Source organism: Uloborus diversus, chromosome 3 (genome assembly GCF_026930045.1).
Source record: "Uloborus diversus isolate 005 chromosome 3, Udiv.v.3.1, whole genome shotgun sequence".
NCBI classification, from domain to species: Eukaryota; Metazoa; Arthropoda; class Arachnida; order Araneae; family Uloboridae; genus Uloborus; species Uloborus diversus.
The window spans coordinates 44,961,102-44,980,429 of record NC_072733.1 but is presented as its reverse complement, the minus strand read 5'-3'; the positions used below and the strand labels follow the sequence as shown (position 1 = coordinate 44,980,429).

The 19,328-nt window shown below is 31.0% G+C and overlaps 1 protein-coding gene across 1 annotated transcript in view; it reads right to left on the bottom strand.

The window, feature by feature from the left end:
- The window catches only part of LOC129218723 (dual specificity tyrosine-phosphorylation-regulated kinase 1B-like), a 59,418-nt gene that overhangs the window by 22,348 nt on the left and 17,742 nt on the right, over window positions 1-19,328 (bottom strand). The window contains 3 exon segments of the mRNA XM_054853046.1: window positions 1,937-2,249; window positions 4,204-4,344; window positions 11,051-11,197. Coding sequence (XP_054709021.1) covers window positions 1,937-2,249; window positions 4,204-4,344; window positions 11,051-11,197 — 601 coding nt within the window.

Genomic DNA, 19,328 nt, shown 5'->3' with positions numbered 1-19,328 from the left:
TTAATCTTCAGGAATTTCAAAACACAGTTTACACAACGAAAACAAAATTGTCATCAAGCCTTTCAACTCTTCAAGGTATTTTGGGAACTTATAAAAATTTATAGTCAGTATATATCATTTACTTTTTTTTATTTTAAGAAAAAAAGACATCAAAGGATGAAGTGTATTAAAATTAAAATGTTCTTGTTTCCTATTTAACTACTACTATAATTGTCTGCTTCTACTTGATATGTTTATATAAAGTCATCAATTTCTGAGCTGTAAGCAGAACTGGATAGGAAAACTTTTACAGGAGGAAGTTGCATCAAAATTAGGGAGAAAATGCACGACATAATTGTTTGAGTTTATTACTGCTATTTTGTTCAAAAATGCCAGAAATAAAATAATGAAAATGTATCACAATTTTAAGCAATTTTATAACTGGTAAAAATATTTTTGAAAATTTTTGTACACAATTACACTAATGATTCCAATTGAACTAAATTAAGGACCTAACTTCACTAGATCAAAGGCTAGTTCCGTTCTTTCATTTTGCCTTTCTTGCAATTATAATCAATGATTGTCACAGAATTTTGAAAATTTTGTTTTAAAGAAACAATGAACCAATGTAAGACTAAAATGTGAAACAACTATCACCTTTTAATTTAAACATAAATCAATGAAAATATTTTTTTTTTTTTTTGGACAAAAATGCCGACATAAGGTCCAAAGAAATTATCAATGATTTGAAGTAATCATTGATCAGAAAGTGATTATTAGAAATACCTCAAAACATCCTACTCACTAAAATATTCAGCATGAAGTGAAAAGCCTATGTTTGTCATGTAACAGGCAGCAGAGACAAACAAAGCAAAAGGATAATTAGAAATACAAAGAAATTCACTGTGAAAGCAAACATTAGGTAGAGCAGATCTTAAAATGGAAAAATAAGTATATTGTAGTACTGCCAGCAAGAAAATGCCAGATGAAATGTTAAACGTCACAAAAATAAAAATGAAAGTAATGCACCCTATACAGAAAATAATAATAATAATCAAATGATATTTAAAAATAGCATCGAAATTTCTCTCAAACTCTTGTAAAGTCTAGCCGATAACAGGAACAAAAATTCTCAGTATTGTGAAAAAAAGATTTAACTTACAGCAGATGATTAACAAATTCTTAACAAAATAAACATGAAAGTGGTTCACTAATTACTGACTAAATAAAAATGCAAGTTTTTAAAACTGCCACTAACTAGAATACTAACATTGAATATTTCAATCAGAAAACAACTAAAGAATAACAAGCTTCTTTAACGTATGCAAAGATATACCGCAGTTTCGCTAAGAGTACCCACTAAGGAAATGTAAAGTTTTTTTCATAATACCTAAATTAATTTCAACTATATTTTTGTATTAATTATTATTAGATGGATTGTTTGTATTGTTTTATAGGATATATTTTATGTACTACAATCATGAAATCTTTACAGTAGGTCTTTAAAAAATACAGAATGTCCCACTCTCTCTAATAAGTAGAAATCTTCCTAAAACCTGACTAAATTCCAAATGTGGAAAACACTAACCACTTTCAAACACTATGCAGTGGCTCAGTAATCATATGACATCAGGTGAAATGGCAAAGAAAGTCGGTCTTCAGATGAGCTGAACAAATATTGCATGCATTAACAGATTAACAAGCTTTCAAAACCAACACTGTCCCTTATACATTATAATATCTGGTTTTCACAAGGCCAATCACATATAAAATTGTGGGGTCTTAGAGAAGTAAACTTAAACATTCATAAAAACATTAAAATATTTTGATGCAAATAATGCACTCCACTCAAAATATTAGGCCTACATTAATTGTTATCTTATAATGTCATGCTCTTTTGCACACATTATTAGAAGAGACTTATGAAATTGAAAACAGTTCAAAGCACCATACTTACAAGAGCTGCCTGAGCTTGTACCTGATCCACCTCCAGTATTTGACATAGAACCCTGTTCCATGGCTGGACTTGTGCTAGCACTGTGAGATGTATTAGTGCTTTCATCTGTTGTCCGTTTAAAAAAACTGTGCTGTAAGGCATGATACGGACTAATTCTTGTTTTAGGATCATATTCTAGCATTCGAATAATGAGGTCTTTAAATTTGAGGTAGTCGGACACTGAATGTCCTGGTTCACCTAATCTTCGACCACCAGGGCCACCAGTTTCAACACCGAGAACATCATGCAGTTTTCTTGATCCAGGTGGCTTGTACTGCAAAAATTTTGTTTTTATGTCTTAACAATGATAAATTTAACAAAAAAAAAAAAAACTTTCAGATTAAATTTGCAAAATGCGAGTTTTATAGATACGATTAAGTATCACAAGTCAACATGAAATAGACTGCTAGGAAGAAAATTCATGCTTGAACATGCTTATCTAAGCTAAGCTGAAGGACAGAGTAGAGCTCCTAAATTTTAATCCATATTAAAAGTAAACTTAGTGCTATAACCAAGCATTTCCATCATATTTTCAAATTGATAACATCTTAAAAATTCTGTACATTTTAATTATAACATTTTTTTAATGTTCCAAATGGTATTCCAATGTAAAAAGGGGGGAAAAACAATATACAAGGTATCTGCTACATTTAGAGTTTCGAAGCCCATGACTTTCCATGACTTCTGCTGGTAACTTTCCATGACTTACGGGATACAAATTTCACAGAAAAAAGCTTGTATTTTTCACAAGATCATCTAAACTAGCATTTTATGAAAATAAAATTGCAAACATATGATCTATGCTTTGCATATATGTTCCTAAAATTACAAATTTAAGTGAAATATAACCAGCTGAGCTACTATTATAGCTAAAAACAATTAATGCAACAATGACCAGTTATACAAAATAAAAAATTACCAAGTTTTAAACTTAACATTTTGCTACAAATGGCATACAATTACAAATCTAAAATTTTCAATTTATTTTTATAGCCTCCGGCAAATCATCATACATACATGGTAGGATTCAAAAGTAAACCTTCATTTAAAAAAACAGATTTATTGAGTTGATCTGTAAAACTGACTTATAGTTTTGAAAATAGGCTCTTCCTGCAACAATGCACTTCCATAAGCGGCTTTTCCAGGAATCAAAGACATCCCTGAAGTCCTGTTCCACTATATCTGCAAAGGCCTGTCTTCACTTGTGCTTGGATGTTCTTGTTGGCGTTGAAACATTATCTTTTTAGCACTGACTTTAATAGTAGAAACAAGAAGTCAGAGGAGGTGACAAGCCCAGACTGTAAGGAGGCTGGGGCACCACAGGAATGTTGACTCAGACCTTCTTCAGTCAGAACTAATGTTACAAGTTTCGTGCAAACTTTCCGCATATGTGCAACCCCTCCATAACAATACACTGTTGTCTCTGATGTCCCGGGCTTCTGCTACTTGGTAGAGACTGAAACGGCAGTCCCTGTTCAAAAAGTCACTCGTTGCTGCTCACGTAAGTACAGGCCAACGACATGCGTCCTGGGATTCGTCAGTTGCCACTTCCCGGTCTTATTAAAGGCCTCCTGCCACATTTCCACTTGCGAATAGGACAGATACTCCGTCACAAATGCCTGTTGAAGCACTGCAAATGTTTGGGAAGGAAACCAGAAGCAAAATTTGATCATTTTGTGTTGTTCTGATGAACTTTCCATGTCAGCGTTTCTAGCAGCTTAAAACCAATGGTACCACTCCAAAAACCAGGATATAACTGACCTGCGTTGTGCTGTAAAGCCAACAACCCCCTCCACCATCACTGTCAAGCGGAGCAAGCTGCATGGTGTGCATGTGTGAGTATAAGGTGAGGCTCATTACTTTTGGAACCTACTTTGTATATCAGTAAAAAATTACATGCAAATAATTTTTTTTCCCCTCCAAAAACTGTAATATAATAAACAATAATCTTTCAATCATTAAAAACATTGAAAAAAGTTAATTGTAAAATACTCCCCTCCCCCCCTAAAAAAAGTCTTCAAACTTGAGCAATAATAATGAAAATTAAATTATATTTAAAATGTATGTATGTAATTTTTTGTAAATGTACAAAATTTAATTGCATACACTATATTGTAAGTCTTCAAAAAACTTTCTAGTCTACAAAATTTTTAAAACTAGAATTATTTTTATGATGCAAAATTAATTTATGTTTGAATATTTAAGATCTAAAAGCAATATTGAAATACCTTTTTCCCATCTTTGGTTTTTTTCAAAACGTAAGTACCATCAGGCAATCTATCAAAATATTTTCTTGCCTTTTGAGCATGATCAAGAAGGCATTTAGGAGGCATTCCCAGCATTTCAACTATTTTATTCATTTGATCAACCTATAATGGCAATTAAAAAACATTCAAATTATACATGTATAGATATGTATACAAAAACATAACATCACAACCATTGACAAAACAAAAACTTTCAATAAACATCATAGAAAAAATGTTAGAAATGTTGTGAAAACAGAGAAATTGAATTTCATACTAATAATACAGACATTCAAGGTCTGTTAGAAAAGTATCAGACCATTTGTCTAAGAAAAACACTCGCATATCAGGCAGATTTGAAACCTAATCGACCTCAAAATAGTTTCTTTGTGATCCCACTTTTCCCAGCAGTGCTGCCATATTTGAACGCATTCAGGGAAGGCTTTTTTCAGAATGCAGTTTAGCTGGGTTGTCATTGTAGCAATAGTACTCTCTCTTGTCTGAAATATTGCTCTTTTCTGCTGCCTCACAAGAAAATAAGAAGTAGCAAGGGGTCATATTACAAGAGTAAGGGTAAAGAGCCTGTTGAGCCCAGGATTAATACCCTCGACAAAGAAAAAAAATTCAAGCACTTTTCAAGAATCAAAACATTTTTCAAGGAACTACCCTAAATTCATACTATAAATATCGCCTGCAGATTTCATTTAATGCAAACATCTAAATAATAGGCAGTAATATAAAAAGAACAGGAAAACAAATGCCATTTTCTACAAGAGATATTTTGATTAAAGAACTACTGTACTCAAAGCTTTTCTAAAAACAAAACGTTAAATAGAGCGCCGTTAAGCAGAGAGCTAACTGTATTATCAAGAATCAACTAGCTTAGATTTAATACAAACTCCATGACTGCAGGGAAAAGAGTGTTTTAAACTTCTTTGAGGGAAAAAGTAAAATACCCCCTTTAGCAAGCATCATAACAATGAAATGATATACATAAATTCAGCATTATAAAATTACATAATTCAACTTTATGTTTCAAATACAAATGCTACATTAAAATGTTATGTCCTCAATTGTTTCAATTAAATATCCCCCCCCCCCAAAAAAAAACAGTAATAACCAAAAATAAGCTAATAAGTAAAATTAAGTTTGTAAAATTAAATAAGTTTTTAATTAAACAAAACGAAAGTTATTTTTTTAGTTACTTAAATGAAAAATAAAACAAGCTAATCTGATGTAACAAATGTAAAATCACCCTCCCAATTGCAGGCAACACACCAGGTAGCCTAGTTATCACATCCAGACACTGCAGCTTCATTCTTATTAGAGCTTATCAGTCTGAATTAATGAATAACTGAGCTGGAGGCAGATGTCATGTCATTGAAGTTCAGAGTGTCAACAAAGTGGCAGATAAAATAAATTTATCTCACCAGCGAGTGTCGGCAACATGGTGTGGTTCGACTTGTTTATGGGTCATTCTCCAGAAAACGTAACTTTTGAACGCAAATATTTTTTCATTACGAAAACTTTTGTTTTAATTTTTTTTCCGTTCTTACATGAAAGTATTATCTACTAGAAGTAATGAAGTTTTAATTATTTTACTCATAAATAAAAAAAAATTAAAAATGCTTTGTTCACAGAAATTTAAAAAAAAGAAAAAACTTTTAATATTTAAAAATTAGGACCAATTTAATGTCAAAGTAGTAATTTCGTTAATTGTGCAAACAATCAGCTATTTTAATGATTAGTGGGAATATAATATTAAGCTCTCTTAATTAAAGTATGGCTTAATTAGTAGTTTCAAATGTATGTTAAAAATAGTATTTAGTAAATTTGAGGATATACCGGCAATTTATAATTTTGGTTGAATGCCTATTATTGATGTATTTCTCCTCCATCATTTATTTTTACCTCAGAAATAATGACATTGATAAGGTCTGTCATGGAGATGAGATTAATGGAGGTGAGGAATTTTCGATTAATATAGGCCTAATAGATACACATTTAAGGGAAATTTTTTTTTCCTTCGTTGCTACAATCTGCACATGTTAAGCAAATGAAAACATCCCTGAAATTGAAGTTCACGGAGGTGAGAAGTCAGATAACCATACTAAGTTTTTGAAGCAAAATCTTTTTCTTTTTCGACAAAAATCTCACAACTTCAACTATAGCTGAAAATAAACAAGGGGGCTCCCTTGTATCATGGAAAATAAAATTTGACGTCATTACTGCCACGTGTTAACGAGAAATGGCATTTTAAGTTTAGGTAACGGAGGTGAAAATTTATTGTGTGACATGACTTCTTCTCCTACTAAAACGAACTGAAACACAATATTAAAAAATTTAATATACTTAAACAATTAGTATTTGAGACACTTGTGAAAGCAATAATCAATAAATAAGTATATCTATCCTTTTAATTAAACAAGTTATTAAGCAATATAAACAGCCACACAAGGTGTGTGACATGCCACAGAGGTGAGAATTCAGATGTTGTAAACCAAAAATATACTAAAAAAAATATTAAAAAATTGTTTGCAGTTTTAAATAGATACATTTGATGAAATTAAGAATCATTGTCAAATTAATTGTTCCTTAAAGTTTTTACTGTAAAAGGCGTGCGGCAGAAAAGTAGCAATTTTTGAAGAATGACCCTTACCTTATTTTTAATTGCATACCTTAAGACAAAAAAAAAAAAACGAATTTATTGTTAACTATGCAAATTCACAAATATAAATTAATATCAGAATTTAAAAAGCCTAGCATAAAAATAAAATTTGTGAATTATTAATATTTTGAATCACATTAGTATTTATTAAATTGAAAAATGAAATGAAATGAAAGAAAGGGGGCTCAACTGAACCAAGAACTGCAACCAGAGGTCTATTGTACTAGTACCCAAACAGTGGTCTTATCCCATTAAATGCCGATACATGAACCACATTGAAAATACTTAAGTTTTCATACGTTTTGATGTTCAATACACATCTCTAATCATATGTAACTGAAATTTTGCAAAAATATTTATTAGGTTTGGACATATGATATGGTCCCAAAATGGGAAACTTGGCCTTTAATGGGGATAACGATAACATACATATCCTTGCCACTATTTTGAAACTTGAATAATATCTGACTAAATCCAGTTAGAAAACCCTAAAATCATCTTTATGTAATTAATAAAGTTAGTTATTGGTACTTTAAGTACATATTCAACATATTCAAGCTTTAAAATATAGAACTTGTATGTTTTAATGAGGCTCGGATCTATAAATTTTGGGCCCCTTTGTAACAAAATATGTGGAAGCCAGCAGTGTATATTTGCAACGCCAATAAGAGTTCGTGCTAGTCATTTTCTTTTTTTCAAATTCTTGAGCCATTGGGACCTGTAGGAACGTAACCTCCCCCCCCCCCCCCCCGCCAGCTCTGCGGGCACGCTGATTTGTGCCTGGTTTTCATTCCTTTTCCTTATACATTTATGTACAAAAAATGGAACTTTTCTTACACAATTTAATATTTTTCAGCGAAAAGCCTCAAGCTTTCCATATACAAGAAGAGTAGTAGGTCTCTTCAAGTAACCATGTTGAGGATCGAGCAACGGTAAATGACAATGACCCAAAGCACTAGACTCACAATAAAACGGAATTAAGGTTTGTTTGGGCTGCCTAACTGTGTATTTGTTTCATAATAAGCGAGAGTTTTTTCAGTCTACGTTTCAGTTGCTTCACAACATGTTTGATGAAATGATTTACATCATCATAATGGTTTCAGAGATGAATGGACTGCATGCTTCAAGTTGAGGAATTAGCAATGGTTCTAGCTTCAACGATTTTATCCGACAAATTGCAATAAATTTTAAAAATGCAAATTGAGAGTTATCGCATTATTTGTGATCTAAGCAATTTCGATTAATTTCTTTTCTTCTCAACTATCCGAACAGAATCTGGCGATTCAAAAACAAGCGATACTACAGTCATCTTCTTGTAATTTGCTAAAATATATTATTTCCATTTTGTTTGTGCTTGTGGCCAAGTCAAAAATGCAAAAAACAGTAAAATTTTCTATTAAAATTTCTCTATTGAAATCCAACCTCCTTTACTGAAAGCCTGATGATGGGATGAAACCCATTTCTAATAATTTTGTAAATCAGCAGAGTATAATAAATGACTTTAAACTTTTAAAAAGAAGGAATAGCTTTATTTGCAATCAACACTTAAAATAAAACAATAATCATTTTAAATAAATATTTCTATGATGACCAATTTAATCCGAAGTTAAAAGCTTTAAAAAACTTTTGCACTATTAATATCAGTTGCCGGAAAAAAGAATATCACCGGTAATAACTGTTTTCCTATTATTAAATCGACTAACTCTGTAAAACTAACTTCTAACAGAATCTCATTGTGAGGGGAAAAGAGTGAAGTCTTCCGACTACACAAACATCGTGTATTAGATTGCAGAGTCCAAGTGATGAAGACCAGATTCTTTTATTGTATTTATTTCAGGGTGCCCTCACGGGAGAGGGGCGCATAGCGCTGATTGATAGACAGAGCTACTGACATTTTTAGGGGGGGGGGATAATTTTAAAGCAATCTCTGATCTCATTTTAGGGAATCTCTTCCGTACTCTATAGAAATTCAGAGATGCGTATCCTCCTTAGGGAGGATTGGCAGCCCTGATTTTCCAGAACTTACTTCTAAGCGAATGGAATGTCATGCTTGGGGAATGCTTGTTTTGATAAAAGCACCTGCTCTTTACCTTGAACAACAAAAGTTTTTACAATGACAAAATACAAAGGGGGTTGTGGCTTCAACAGGAAAAAATAAAGAGGGGAGAGTTCATTCATGCAAAATGGGTGAAGACCATTTTCTTCTTCATGCCAGTATCCAGTTCTGTAGGAGCTAGGAACTGGTAGGTAGTAAAAGATACCCGTACAACCACCCTGTACGAGTGCAAGGCAAATTACTATGAGATTTTTCGCCCGATTTCTCAAGGGGACCACTTGGGACATCATACAACCCAGATGCCATCCATTCATCGGCACAAAGCCTCACACCTTATATTGGATGTTGATTTTAGTCACATTTTACGACAGGCATGGACTGCATTGGGACTACTCTCCTCCAGTCAGTTTATTCAATTAGAAACAGAACAAAAATACAATTGTAAAATTATAACACCATAAAATCTCATTTCAGTGAACACCAATTCCACAAAATAAATGTTTAGTTCCATTTTAACTGTGATTATATAGCCCCAATTTCATTGCAAGCTTGCCACTGAGTTCCGCTACTAAAAAGTTGCTTTAGCAGCCTGTGCTACAAAAAAAGTCTCGAAATAGTCACCAGGAGCACAAAATAGTGTCTAAATAGTCTTGCATTTGTGCCATAATAATGCAATGATACTTCGATAAACTGGCATACTAAAGATAAATTTAGTATCTAGGCTTCTTCTAGTCTTAGCTGTATAAGCTGGACCATTCAAAACAGGGGGCTAGACCTATACGACAATCAAATTTTTAGAAAATTATCCCTGAACAACCTTTGAATAAACTAAAAAAAAAACTTTCCACACTTTATTTCAACCCTTTTAAATGAACACTAAAGAAACAAGTACTGAAATATTCTGGTATAATTTCCTATTTTTTGACTGTTAATAAAAGACAAAAAAAAAGGCTGACTGCATAAAAAAATAAGCCAGAAACGCCACATCTTCAATATTTTCGATCATATAGAAAACAGCTAGTTTTTAAATGCAATAAGTACCCCAAAAATGAAAAAACAAACTTTACTGACATTAATTTAGAATCCTAACAACAATTAACAAAAAAAGTGGTGGTGTGGAAATGAACTTTTTGCAAAAATTGTGAGAACAAAAACTAACTTTACAAAAATCTTGATTGCAAATACAAAACTTTTTGTACAAAATATGAGCACCACACAATTGTGATCGTGAGTATGATTATTGCAATTTATTTTCTTATTTTTCCAAATGCTTATTTTTAAAACAAAAAGAAAAAAATGCAATAAAACATTCTAAATATTTTTAAACTAAATTTTCAATTTTGTTTTAAACAATTTTCTTTTTTGAACAAAAAAAAAATAATACAAACTGGAGCTTTTACGCATTTTAGTCATTTTCTCACTAAAATAGGTGCTGCTTTTTACAACTGATTGTAAAACAGTCATTTCCCCCCATATTATAGCTTAAATAGTCACCATAGTGGTCATTGCTTCAAAATAGTAGCTTTAGTTACCTTTTTAGTCACCCGTGGCAGTCCTGCTATAACAATGCAAAAAATTTGTAGTTCCTTGAAGTGTGTTGTAACAGAATTTTACTGTACTTGTAATCACTGTTAAATAAAAGATTAAAAATAGAGGTCAAGTAAAACTTTGACCAAAATCAACTAAAAGAGATGCTAAAGACATTTTAAAGAATCAGTTATGCACAGGGTTACCCAGCTTTTACCACCCCAGAAAACAAACAGTTGTAAAAACCTGTGGAAAAATGTCCCAGACAAAACATCATTTTGTCACGGCCTTCCAAGATCCTAAAATCTTCTGCCCCTAAATACTACTGCCATAGAATACAGTATATTTGGGGGGGGGGGGGAATGGAGGTGTACACCAACCTGCTGGAGGCAGGTATTTAATCTCCTATATTCATTAGCTTTAGAACAATTTTAACCTAATCTAGTTGCTACTCTAAGAATATGTTATAAAAGTTGCATAAAAAAATATATATATATTTTTTTTAGAAACAAAAAACAAATTGCTGACTTCGTTCGTCTGAAACAGTGCGGAAGGCAAAAGAAATCTCAGCTATTTACCTCATTCGCACCACTGAACAATGGCTCACCAGCATGCATCTCCATTAATATGCAACCTAAACTCCACATATCAATAGCCATGTCATACCCTATGCCCAAAAGAACTTCTGGAGATCGGTAAAATCTACTTTGGATGTATTGATAAATCTGTAAATAAAACACCAAAATATAATATATGCTTTAAAATGAAATTCAGTAAAAAAAATAATTCAGAATTTAATATTTTGCATAAAAACCATTCCTTATTCAGTTAAACTAACACATAAAACTGAAATAACAAATTGATGTCTAAAATCATTGCAACAGCACAATGGAATCATAAAAATTGAACAAAATTTATACCATTAATGGCACATAGCACCAAAAAAAAATTATAAGGTTAGTGTTCATACTCAATTTTAGTAATAAAAATGAAGGAGTTTTGCAAGAGAAAAATGAAATTGATGGACTACTTCAACCACGTCAAAATTGCTATTTCCGAATCAATTCTATTTTACATGATCAATTAATATATTACATCTACTTAAGTATTTTTAAACATGTTAAATTATAGTTAGACTAACCGATTTTCACTGTTCTCAATCAGTGGGTGGGAGGGGGGGGAGTAATACATGCATAAGGACAAAATATGTATACACACACAAAAAAAGAAAAAAGAAAATTTTCACATAATAGCTTCATACAATAGGATAGGTAGAGGCGAGAACAGCTTGGTTAGCTAAGGACACACTTGAAGATATTAAAAGGATGTGAAGAGTTTTCCTCCAACAAGTGTTCAAGAATAGATTTCTTGATTTGAAAAAGGTTCAAAAGGATCCAAATATGTTAACTTAATAGTAGCTTTTACGTAACAGCTAAAAAGCCAGTCACTCACTGTTGTGAATGAGGTATTTTAAGCTCACTACAGTAGAAGACCATTATAACGCATACCTTGGGACCAAAGCTTTTGCATTATACAGGTTTTTGCGTTATATAGATCATTTCACAAATTTTGAAAATTTAAAAGCTTTGAATTAAGATGGAAAGATGAAACACTTTCAAAATTTAATTTGCCTAACAATTTTTATGTTTTCAAAGCAAAATAGAAGGATTTTTAAACTTCCAAAACCTATTGTTTACTTCTGAAAAGTTGTGCGGTTTATAGAGAATTGCGTTACATAGGTCGGCGTTATAATGGTCTTTTACTGTATAACCAAAACACAGCTCAGTTCAACAATGGTGCAAGACTGGTTAGAATATCTTCCTGCTATATACAGTGGAACGTCAAAAATCTGAACTAATTGGCATCATAAGTACTAAATGTGTTGCATGTGTATTTAAAAAAAAACTTTTTTAAAATAAAAACATATTTCTCAAATTCAACATCTTTTGAACAAAAGTTAAACTAAAGTAACAAATTTTATGTCAATGCTTCGACTAATAGCATGTCTTAACCTGTTCTGTGTCAGATTTTAATTCTAATTTCAGATCCTTAATTCAAATTTTAAAATTGAAAACATTTTATATTAAGCATTTTTTTTTTTTTTTTTTTTTTTTTTTGGATTAAAGGTGGTAAGTATGTGATATCTTGCCTTCCACTGATCAGCAATTTTTCATGCAATGCATTAAACTTTAAAGTTAAAAATACAATGTGATACGATATTTATTAACTCAATTGCTCTGAGGTGTTTAAAATAAATGTCTAAAAAATAATAATAAAATTGGTGAAAAAGGTTTTAGAAAAAACAAAATAATAGAACATACAAAATGATTTCTATTTCCACTCAAAGCAGGAAACCACAACATAAATGGCGAAAAACAATCCATTTGTGTGCCATCTCTTTGCAATGTTCAGAAATACAAAAATAATGATGGATTAAAAGGGGGAAGAATGCAAGACACAACAATTTCAGTTTCAAGGACGAAAGTTTTCTCTTCTTTGGATGGCATGCAATGCTGACAACTCAGGTACATAGAAGAAAGTTAAGAATTAACCTAAATTTAGGAAGGCAAAAGTGCCTGTAGTAAAGTAGCAAAAGAGCAAAAAGAATTTTGTACTCCATTGATGGATTAGTTGTGGAAGTGATGTTCAAAAAGAGTTTAATCATTAGCTTGACTATTTTCAGTATTAGACAAAACTTTCTTCAATATGCAAAACAAAAAAGTAGCAAATAATTTTTATTATAACTCATGTAGTTAAAGAGAGGTCCTAATAACACTTCTGCTAAAATACTCATAACAATTTAGTTATTTAACTTCAAAGTCAAAAAAAGTTGGTTTTTATCAACAAGTTAAGATTCAATTCTATTTTAGTGGACTTGAAACCAAGTGAACAATTGTGTGCAGTAAAGCTAGTATTATTTCTTACTATTAACTATTAAAATGAAAAATGAAACTCAACTCACAGCAGGGGTGTAACTGGTTTTGTTAGTAAAAGCCAGTCTTTCTAGCCTTTTTAATTATTTGCATTGCTATTCCTTAATATGCCCTCTATACATTTTAATGAGGTAACCAAAATCAATTGAAGTAAAAAAACAATATCCTTGTAGAAAATAAAATGGTAAAAGGAATATACAGTGAAGCACCGTTTATACGTCTTTGAAGGGACTGCATGAAAAAGTGTATAAATGAAGAAACATTTAATAGGTTAACGTTAATGTGTATTAGACTCTGCAGAGACCAATTCAAAAAACGTATAATTGATAAAAAGGTATAAAAGAGAAACGTATAAATGATGCTTCACTGTATACACAAAAACTACAAATCGTTTCTGACATCGACAAAATCCTGATGTTTTAGTTAGGTGATCATAAACCTAAGCTGACATCTTTAGCATTGAAAAAGGTTTCCTTGTAACCCTAAAACATGTGTATGCAATAATGTGCAATTTTCTATAACTTATTATTGCTGTTTTTATCAATCTTGGAGTTATTTGGGTAAAAATGAACCAAATTCTGCATTCATTAAAAATCATAATTTAGATTTATGCTGTTGTAAATGAGCACCTTAATACATCGTCACCTCAGAGAACAGTAAGATATCTAATCTGAGAAATAACACCAAGATATCTTACTGTTGCTCTGAGACAACAATCTATGAAAGTGATATAAGTCAAAAGTAAACAATGATAAAAACATCCTATATGTCATTTAAAATAGATAATTTCATTAAAATATTAAGTTTAAAGGAAGCTTGAAGTAAAGAGGTAAATTTGAAGTTGTTTCTCCATACATTTTACAGTAGGAAGATAATAGAGTAATTTACTTATGAGTGTGAGGATGAAAAAAAGAAAATTTTCTGTTTTTGTATGGTATAAAGTTGTTTATCATTAGAACTACGACGGTCTTCATTCTTTAAGAAATACAGCGGGGGTCAAAATGACCCCCAAGAAGAAATTTACATAGTTCCCAACATAACGTAGTATATTTGTAAAAATTAGTCAAAATAAACATATTTAGAATACTTATGGTTTGTTTTAAAAGATTTTAAGGGTGTATAATGAAAAATTTAAAAAAATTTTTTTTTAACTAAACCCTTAAAATAACCAGTAATAAATACTTCGTACTTGCAATGCTATATTTTAAGAGGCATTTTTTTAGGTTCTGATCTGCTTCAGTTTGTAAATGTATTTGAATTTTTTTCTTAAAAGGGTCAAAATCACACCCTTTAGGCTTTGAAAAAAAATTCAATATTCTTGAAAACTTTGTATTATTAAACAGCACACTTATTAGGAAAAGTCAAGGAATGATTAAGCTATTTTTTTTTTCTTTTAACAAAAAAAAAAAAAAACATTGAGAATGTGAAGGCAAAGCTATAGAGACGCTTGATTTCAGAATGTTCAAACATTTAATTGGGTTCATGTTTTGATGATAGAAAAATATGAAACATTGTGTGGTAGTATAAAACTGAGTCTTGTCAATCTTGCAAAAATTGGAATGTCATGTTTTTTCAATCCCCATATGGCCCAAGAAGGGGAATGCGGGGCAAAGTGAAATAGTTAAGATGACTTTTTTCAAAATGAACAAGTTGGAAATTTGCTCTGAAAATTAAAGTACATAAAGAAAGAAAAATATATCTTATAATAAAACTTACATTGAAACATTATTTTTTTATTTTTTGCAGTAAATTTATAACTTTAAAAAAAGATGAAAATTTTTCACTTATTCTTTCATTGGGGCAAAGGGAAAAATAAAACTTTTTTCAAAATGAAATATTTTCTATTTGATTGTTAAAGATATTTTTGATCAAATAAAAGAGTAAACAAAAGAACAAATGAATGAATGAAAAGGAAATGAAACAAGAAAAGAATAAAAATTAAATAAATAAGTTAATATGTGAAAAAAAAAGTGAATGAATGAAATGGTGAATTAATAAGAAAATAAGCAAAGGAACAAATAAATAAGGGAATTCTTAAATGAAGGAATGTAAATGAAATTAATAAATGATTATGTGACTGAATTGATAAAGGATTGAATAAGTAAATGACATCAAGGTTCATACTCCATTCAGATGAAAACAATTCCATGACTTTTCCCAGACTTTTTCATGACCCCATAAAAAAATTTCATGACCGTGTTGCATTTTGAGAATAGCACTATTTAATTTCAGACTTGTCTATTTTTGGAAATGAGCATTAGCAAAACTTCTACGGAATGTTACTATCTCATCAAAGCACTTATTTGTGATTGAAAAAATATCAGTGTACACATAGCTGCCAACCTTAAGATAAAAAAATAGGAGTACTTAAGGGAAAAAATAGGGGCACAAAATTGTGGCCTGTGCTAAACATTCCTTCTGTACCGTAAACTTCTATAAGTTCTAAGCACCATTACAATGCTTTTCTGAATCTTCATGTTTGATTTTCAACAAAAATACAAACAAGTTAAAAATGAAATCATTTTACATTAAAAAAGCATCATTATGTAGGTACATATTGAAAAGTTAAAAAAAATGTGATTACTGTTTGATTTAATAAAACTGCAACTACTTTAAAATAATTTTAATACTACATATATTATAAATGCACTGCATAAGAACATATTGAAGAATAAAAAACATGATCACTTCTTATGCTCGGAAGTAAAACTTATGCAACTTCATAGTAAAGGTCAAGACTCAGAAATTTTCTAAGTGGCCACAAGCCCTCAAAAACTTAGTGGCCACCGCGGTCGGCAAGTTTTGAAATACAAACTTCAGAGGGGGGGAGGGGACTTTTTACAACTTTTATAAAAAAAATTAATAAGATTTTGCACATTCTAAAAGAGACAATTTTTTTTTTACACATAGAATGTTTAAGATAAAATAGGTTTATGATTTTTTTTTTCAAAAAAAGAAAAGAATAAAGAAATAAATGACAAGTTGGCAGGAAACTGCATTTCAGATGAAATAGTTTTAGTTTATAGCAAAGCCTACATGGCAATGAGGATCAAATACAGATAAAATTTCCCTTTTCAAGAGAAAAAATAATATTTTTTTTTTATATTTTAAGTTATTTTCAATAGTTTGCATGAAGATAAACATCCAATTCTGTTTTCGGAAACTTAGGCAATTAATAGTCTCGTCTACTTACATCTTGCAGACGACCAAACATGGCGACTAAGTGAAAAAATTAAGATACTAGATTTTTGAGTTTGTTGCATAATAGTAATTATAAATAATTAATAATCCTTAAAAAACTAAAATTTTAGCACATTAACATCCAAACTAATGTGGATAAAATAATATTCTGAAGAAAAAATTTTGCATTTTTCAAGAAAATAGTTCAGAATTTTAAGAAAAAAAAGAAGTCCATTTTGCATTATTTTCAATAGTTTGCATTGTAATGAATATCTAATTCCATTTTTATAAATTTTTGAATATGTTGCACGAAAATAATTACAAAATAAAAAATCCTGATGAAAATACTATTAAATTGAAAGTCTTTTTAGCACATTAGTGTCCAAAACAATGAGGACAATATTTAAAAAAATGTATAATTTTCCTTTTTTGTTTCGCAAGAAAATTATTTAAAATAATTCATTAAAGAAAAACAGCACATTTTGCTTTTTTTCCATTAGTTTCCAGTTTAAAAAAAACACTCAATTCTGCTTTGTCTCTGAAAATCTAGGCATTAAAGCATCGTGTGAATGACCAAACATGGTGGCTATGTTTGAAATGCTCAAACAAAAACCGATGTTCTCCAATCCGGGGGGGGGGGGTGCTGAGGAGGAGTGTTTATCCTGACGCTAATGCTTGCAAAGCATCAAATTGTCTCACCTTTTAATGAGTTTGTGCATAATTCCTGCCTTCGAGGATAGGGAAATTTTCTTCTTAAATAGAAAAGTGAACAAGCGAGTCAAAAAATCGGAGTTTTTTGGAATAAATCGGATTTTTGGAGTATGCAATAAAAATCGAAGATACTCCAGGAAAAAGGAGCACTTGACAGCTGTGTATACCAAAAAAAACTAAACTATTCCTCTTTGTCTTCATCAAATAAATTTTTAAAAAGTAAAAACACAGTGAATGGAATATAAATGATGCTAATTGTCTAATAATTTTTTTATAAACCGGCAGAATGATAATGAATGGGACACAGGTTGAATGAGTCATTAAGTTTCAATAAATTTCCTTCAAAGGTTGTTTTTTTATTATCAACAGCACATTTAATCATCCATGTAACTTGACAGTATTTTTGTTGTTTAAAGTAAAAAGCCAAATTCTTTCGTTTATTCATGTTTCTAAAACAGATATTTATTTAAAAAAAGCATTCAGTAGCGAATAAATCTTCGGATTCAAATGTACTTGTTTACTTATTTGCACATTTTCAAATCCTTAAGGGATTCAGAAATTCCAGAACATAGTGTTTGATTCCTGACATTGAGCAGAGCAATGGGTCGCATGGATTAGTTTTGTGGGCTGCATGTTGGGCACTACTGTTTTAGAGTATTAGAATTCCCCTACTTCTGTATTCTATTGCCTGACTAAAGATATCTTTATTTTCTAAAATCTTCAACAAAAAATTTTTTACAAGTGATGGAAACGAACCCGGAAGCAATTGATTTGCATTTTTTTGAGAGGGCGTGGAAAAATCTAGAACGTACAAGTTCGTTACTACTGAATATAAAATAAAAGAAGTGTTGAAAATAATAGTAAATTGAAAATGAATGATGTCCAAGCAGTAAAATCGCATTGCAGAAAAAGACGAGCGGCTGCCACAGAAGTGGATGCAATGAGATTTCAAAATTCAGATTTGTTTTTGGGATCGTTCAAATTCCTAGTTTTAATGGCTTTTAAATGAGAAATACTGTAAAATCACTCTAGATTTCTAATACTCTTTTAGCTACTGTTGCTTTCTTGTTGCCCAAGACCTTTTTCAATGATTGAAAATAAATTTCCATGACTTTGGAAATTTCAATTTTCCATGACTTTTCCAGGTCTGAAATTCACTTACTTTTTTTCCATGACTTTCCAAGATTTCCATGACCTGTACAAACCCTGTGACATGAACTGCCTGAATGAAATGCCTCATCCGGTTTGACCTGCATACACTTGACTAACTGTACAAAGCATTTAAAATACAAATAAGCTTAATAATAAACAAATTAATACTGCACCAAATATTATTAGGTCCTAATATTGACAAAAATAACTTTTGACTTACAACAAAATATTACAATATGAGTACTATTTTTAAAAAATTGCTTGTATTGTCATATTCTTTGATTTTCAGAGGTAATTTTTTCTTGACTGGAATCGACCAAATGTGAATTGATTATTGCAGAAAGGGCATAAGCCCCATTTTTTGCAAAATTGAGTTAGCTGTGGATTTACCATATTTTTATGAAGAGAAATTGACTGCATAAGTAGTGCAGTGTACAGTTAAAGTGAATCCTGGAACAACAAAGCACTTTATTTAAGGGCCACAGTTATCATTTTGTGCTGAAAAGGACATAAGTCCCGGCTTATGCCATTTCTGTTCTAAATGTGCAAGTAAGACGCAATGTAAATGTGGCACAATCATAGAAGAGCTAGATTTTTTTCACGTAATGAAGTAAACACAAATAATAACTTTATTCTAACATTATTATGGTAGCAGTAGGCCCATTATTGAGGGGGTCAAGGGCAGTCTTGCATAATATAGACGAACGCGCAAACGGCGTTCGCAGAAAATTTTTGGCTCTGCAGAAATTTTTTTCAAACCGCTAACGTTAATTTTAAAAAAAAAATTTTTTAAGGGAATTAAGAAAATCCCACAGTTTATTTCTGTTAAAGCCCTACTCCAAAAGCCTTTTAAAGCACATGTGTAAAAAAAATAATGGTT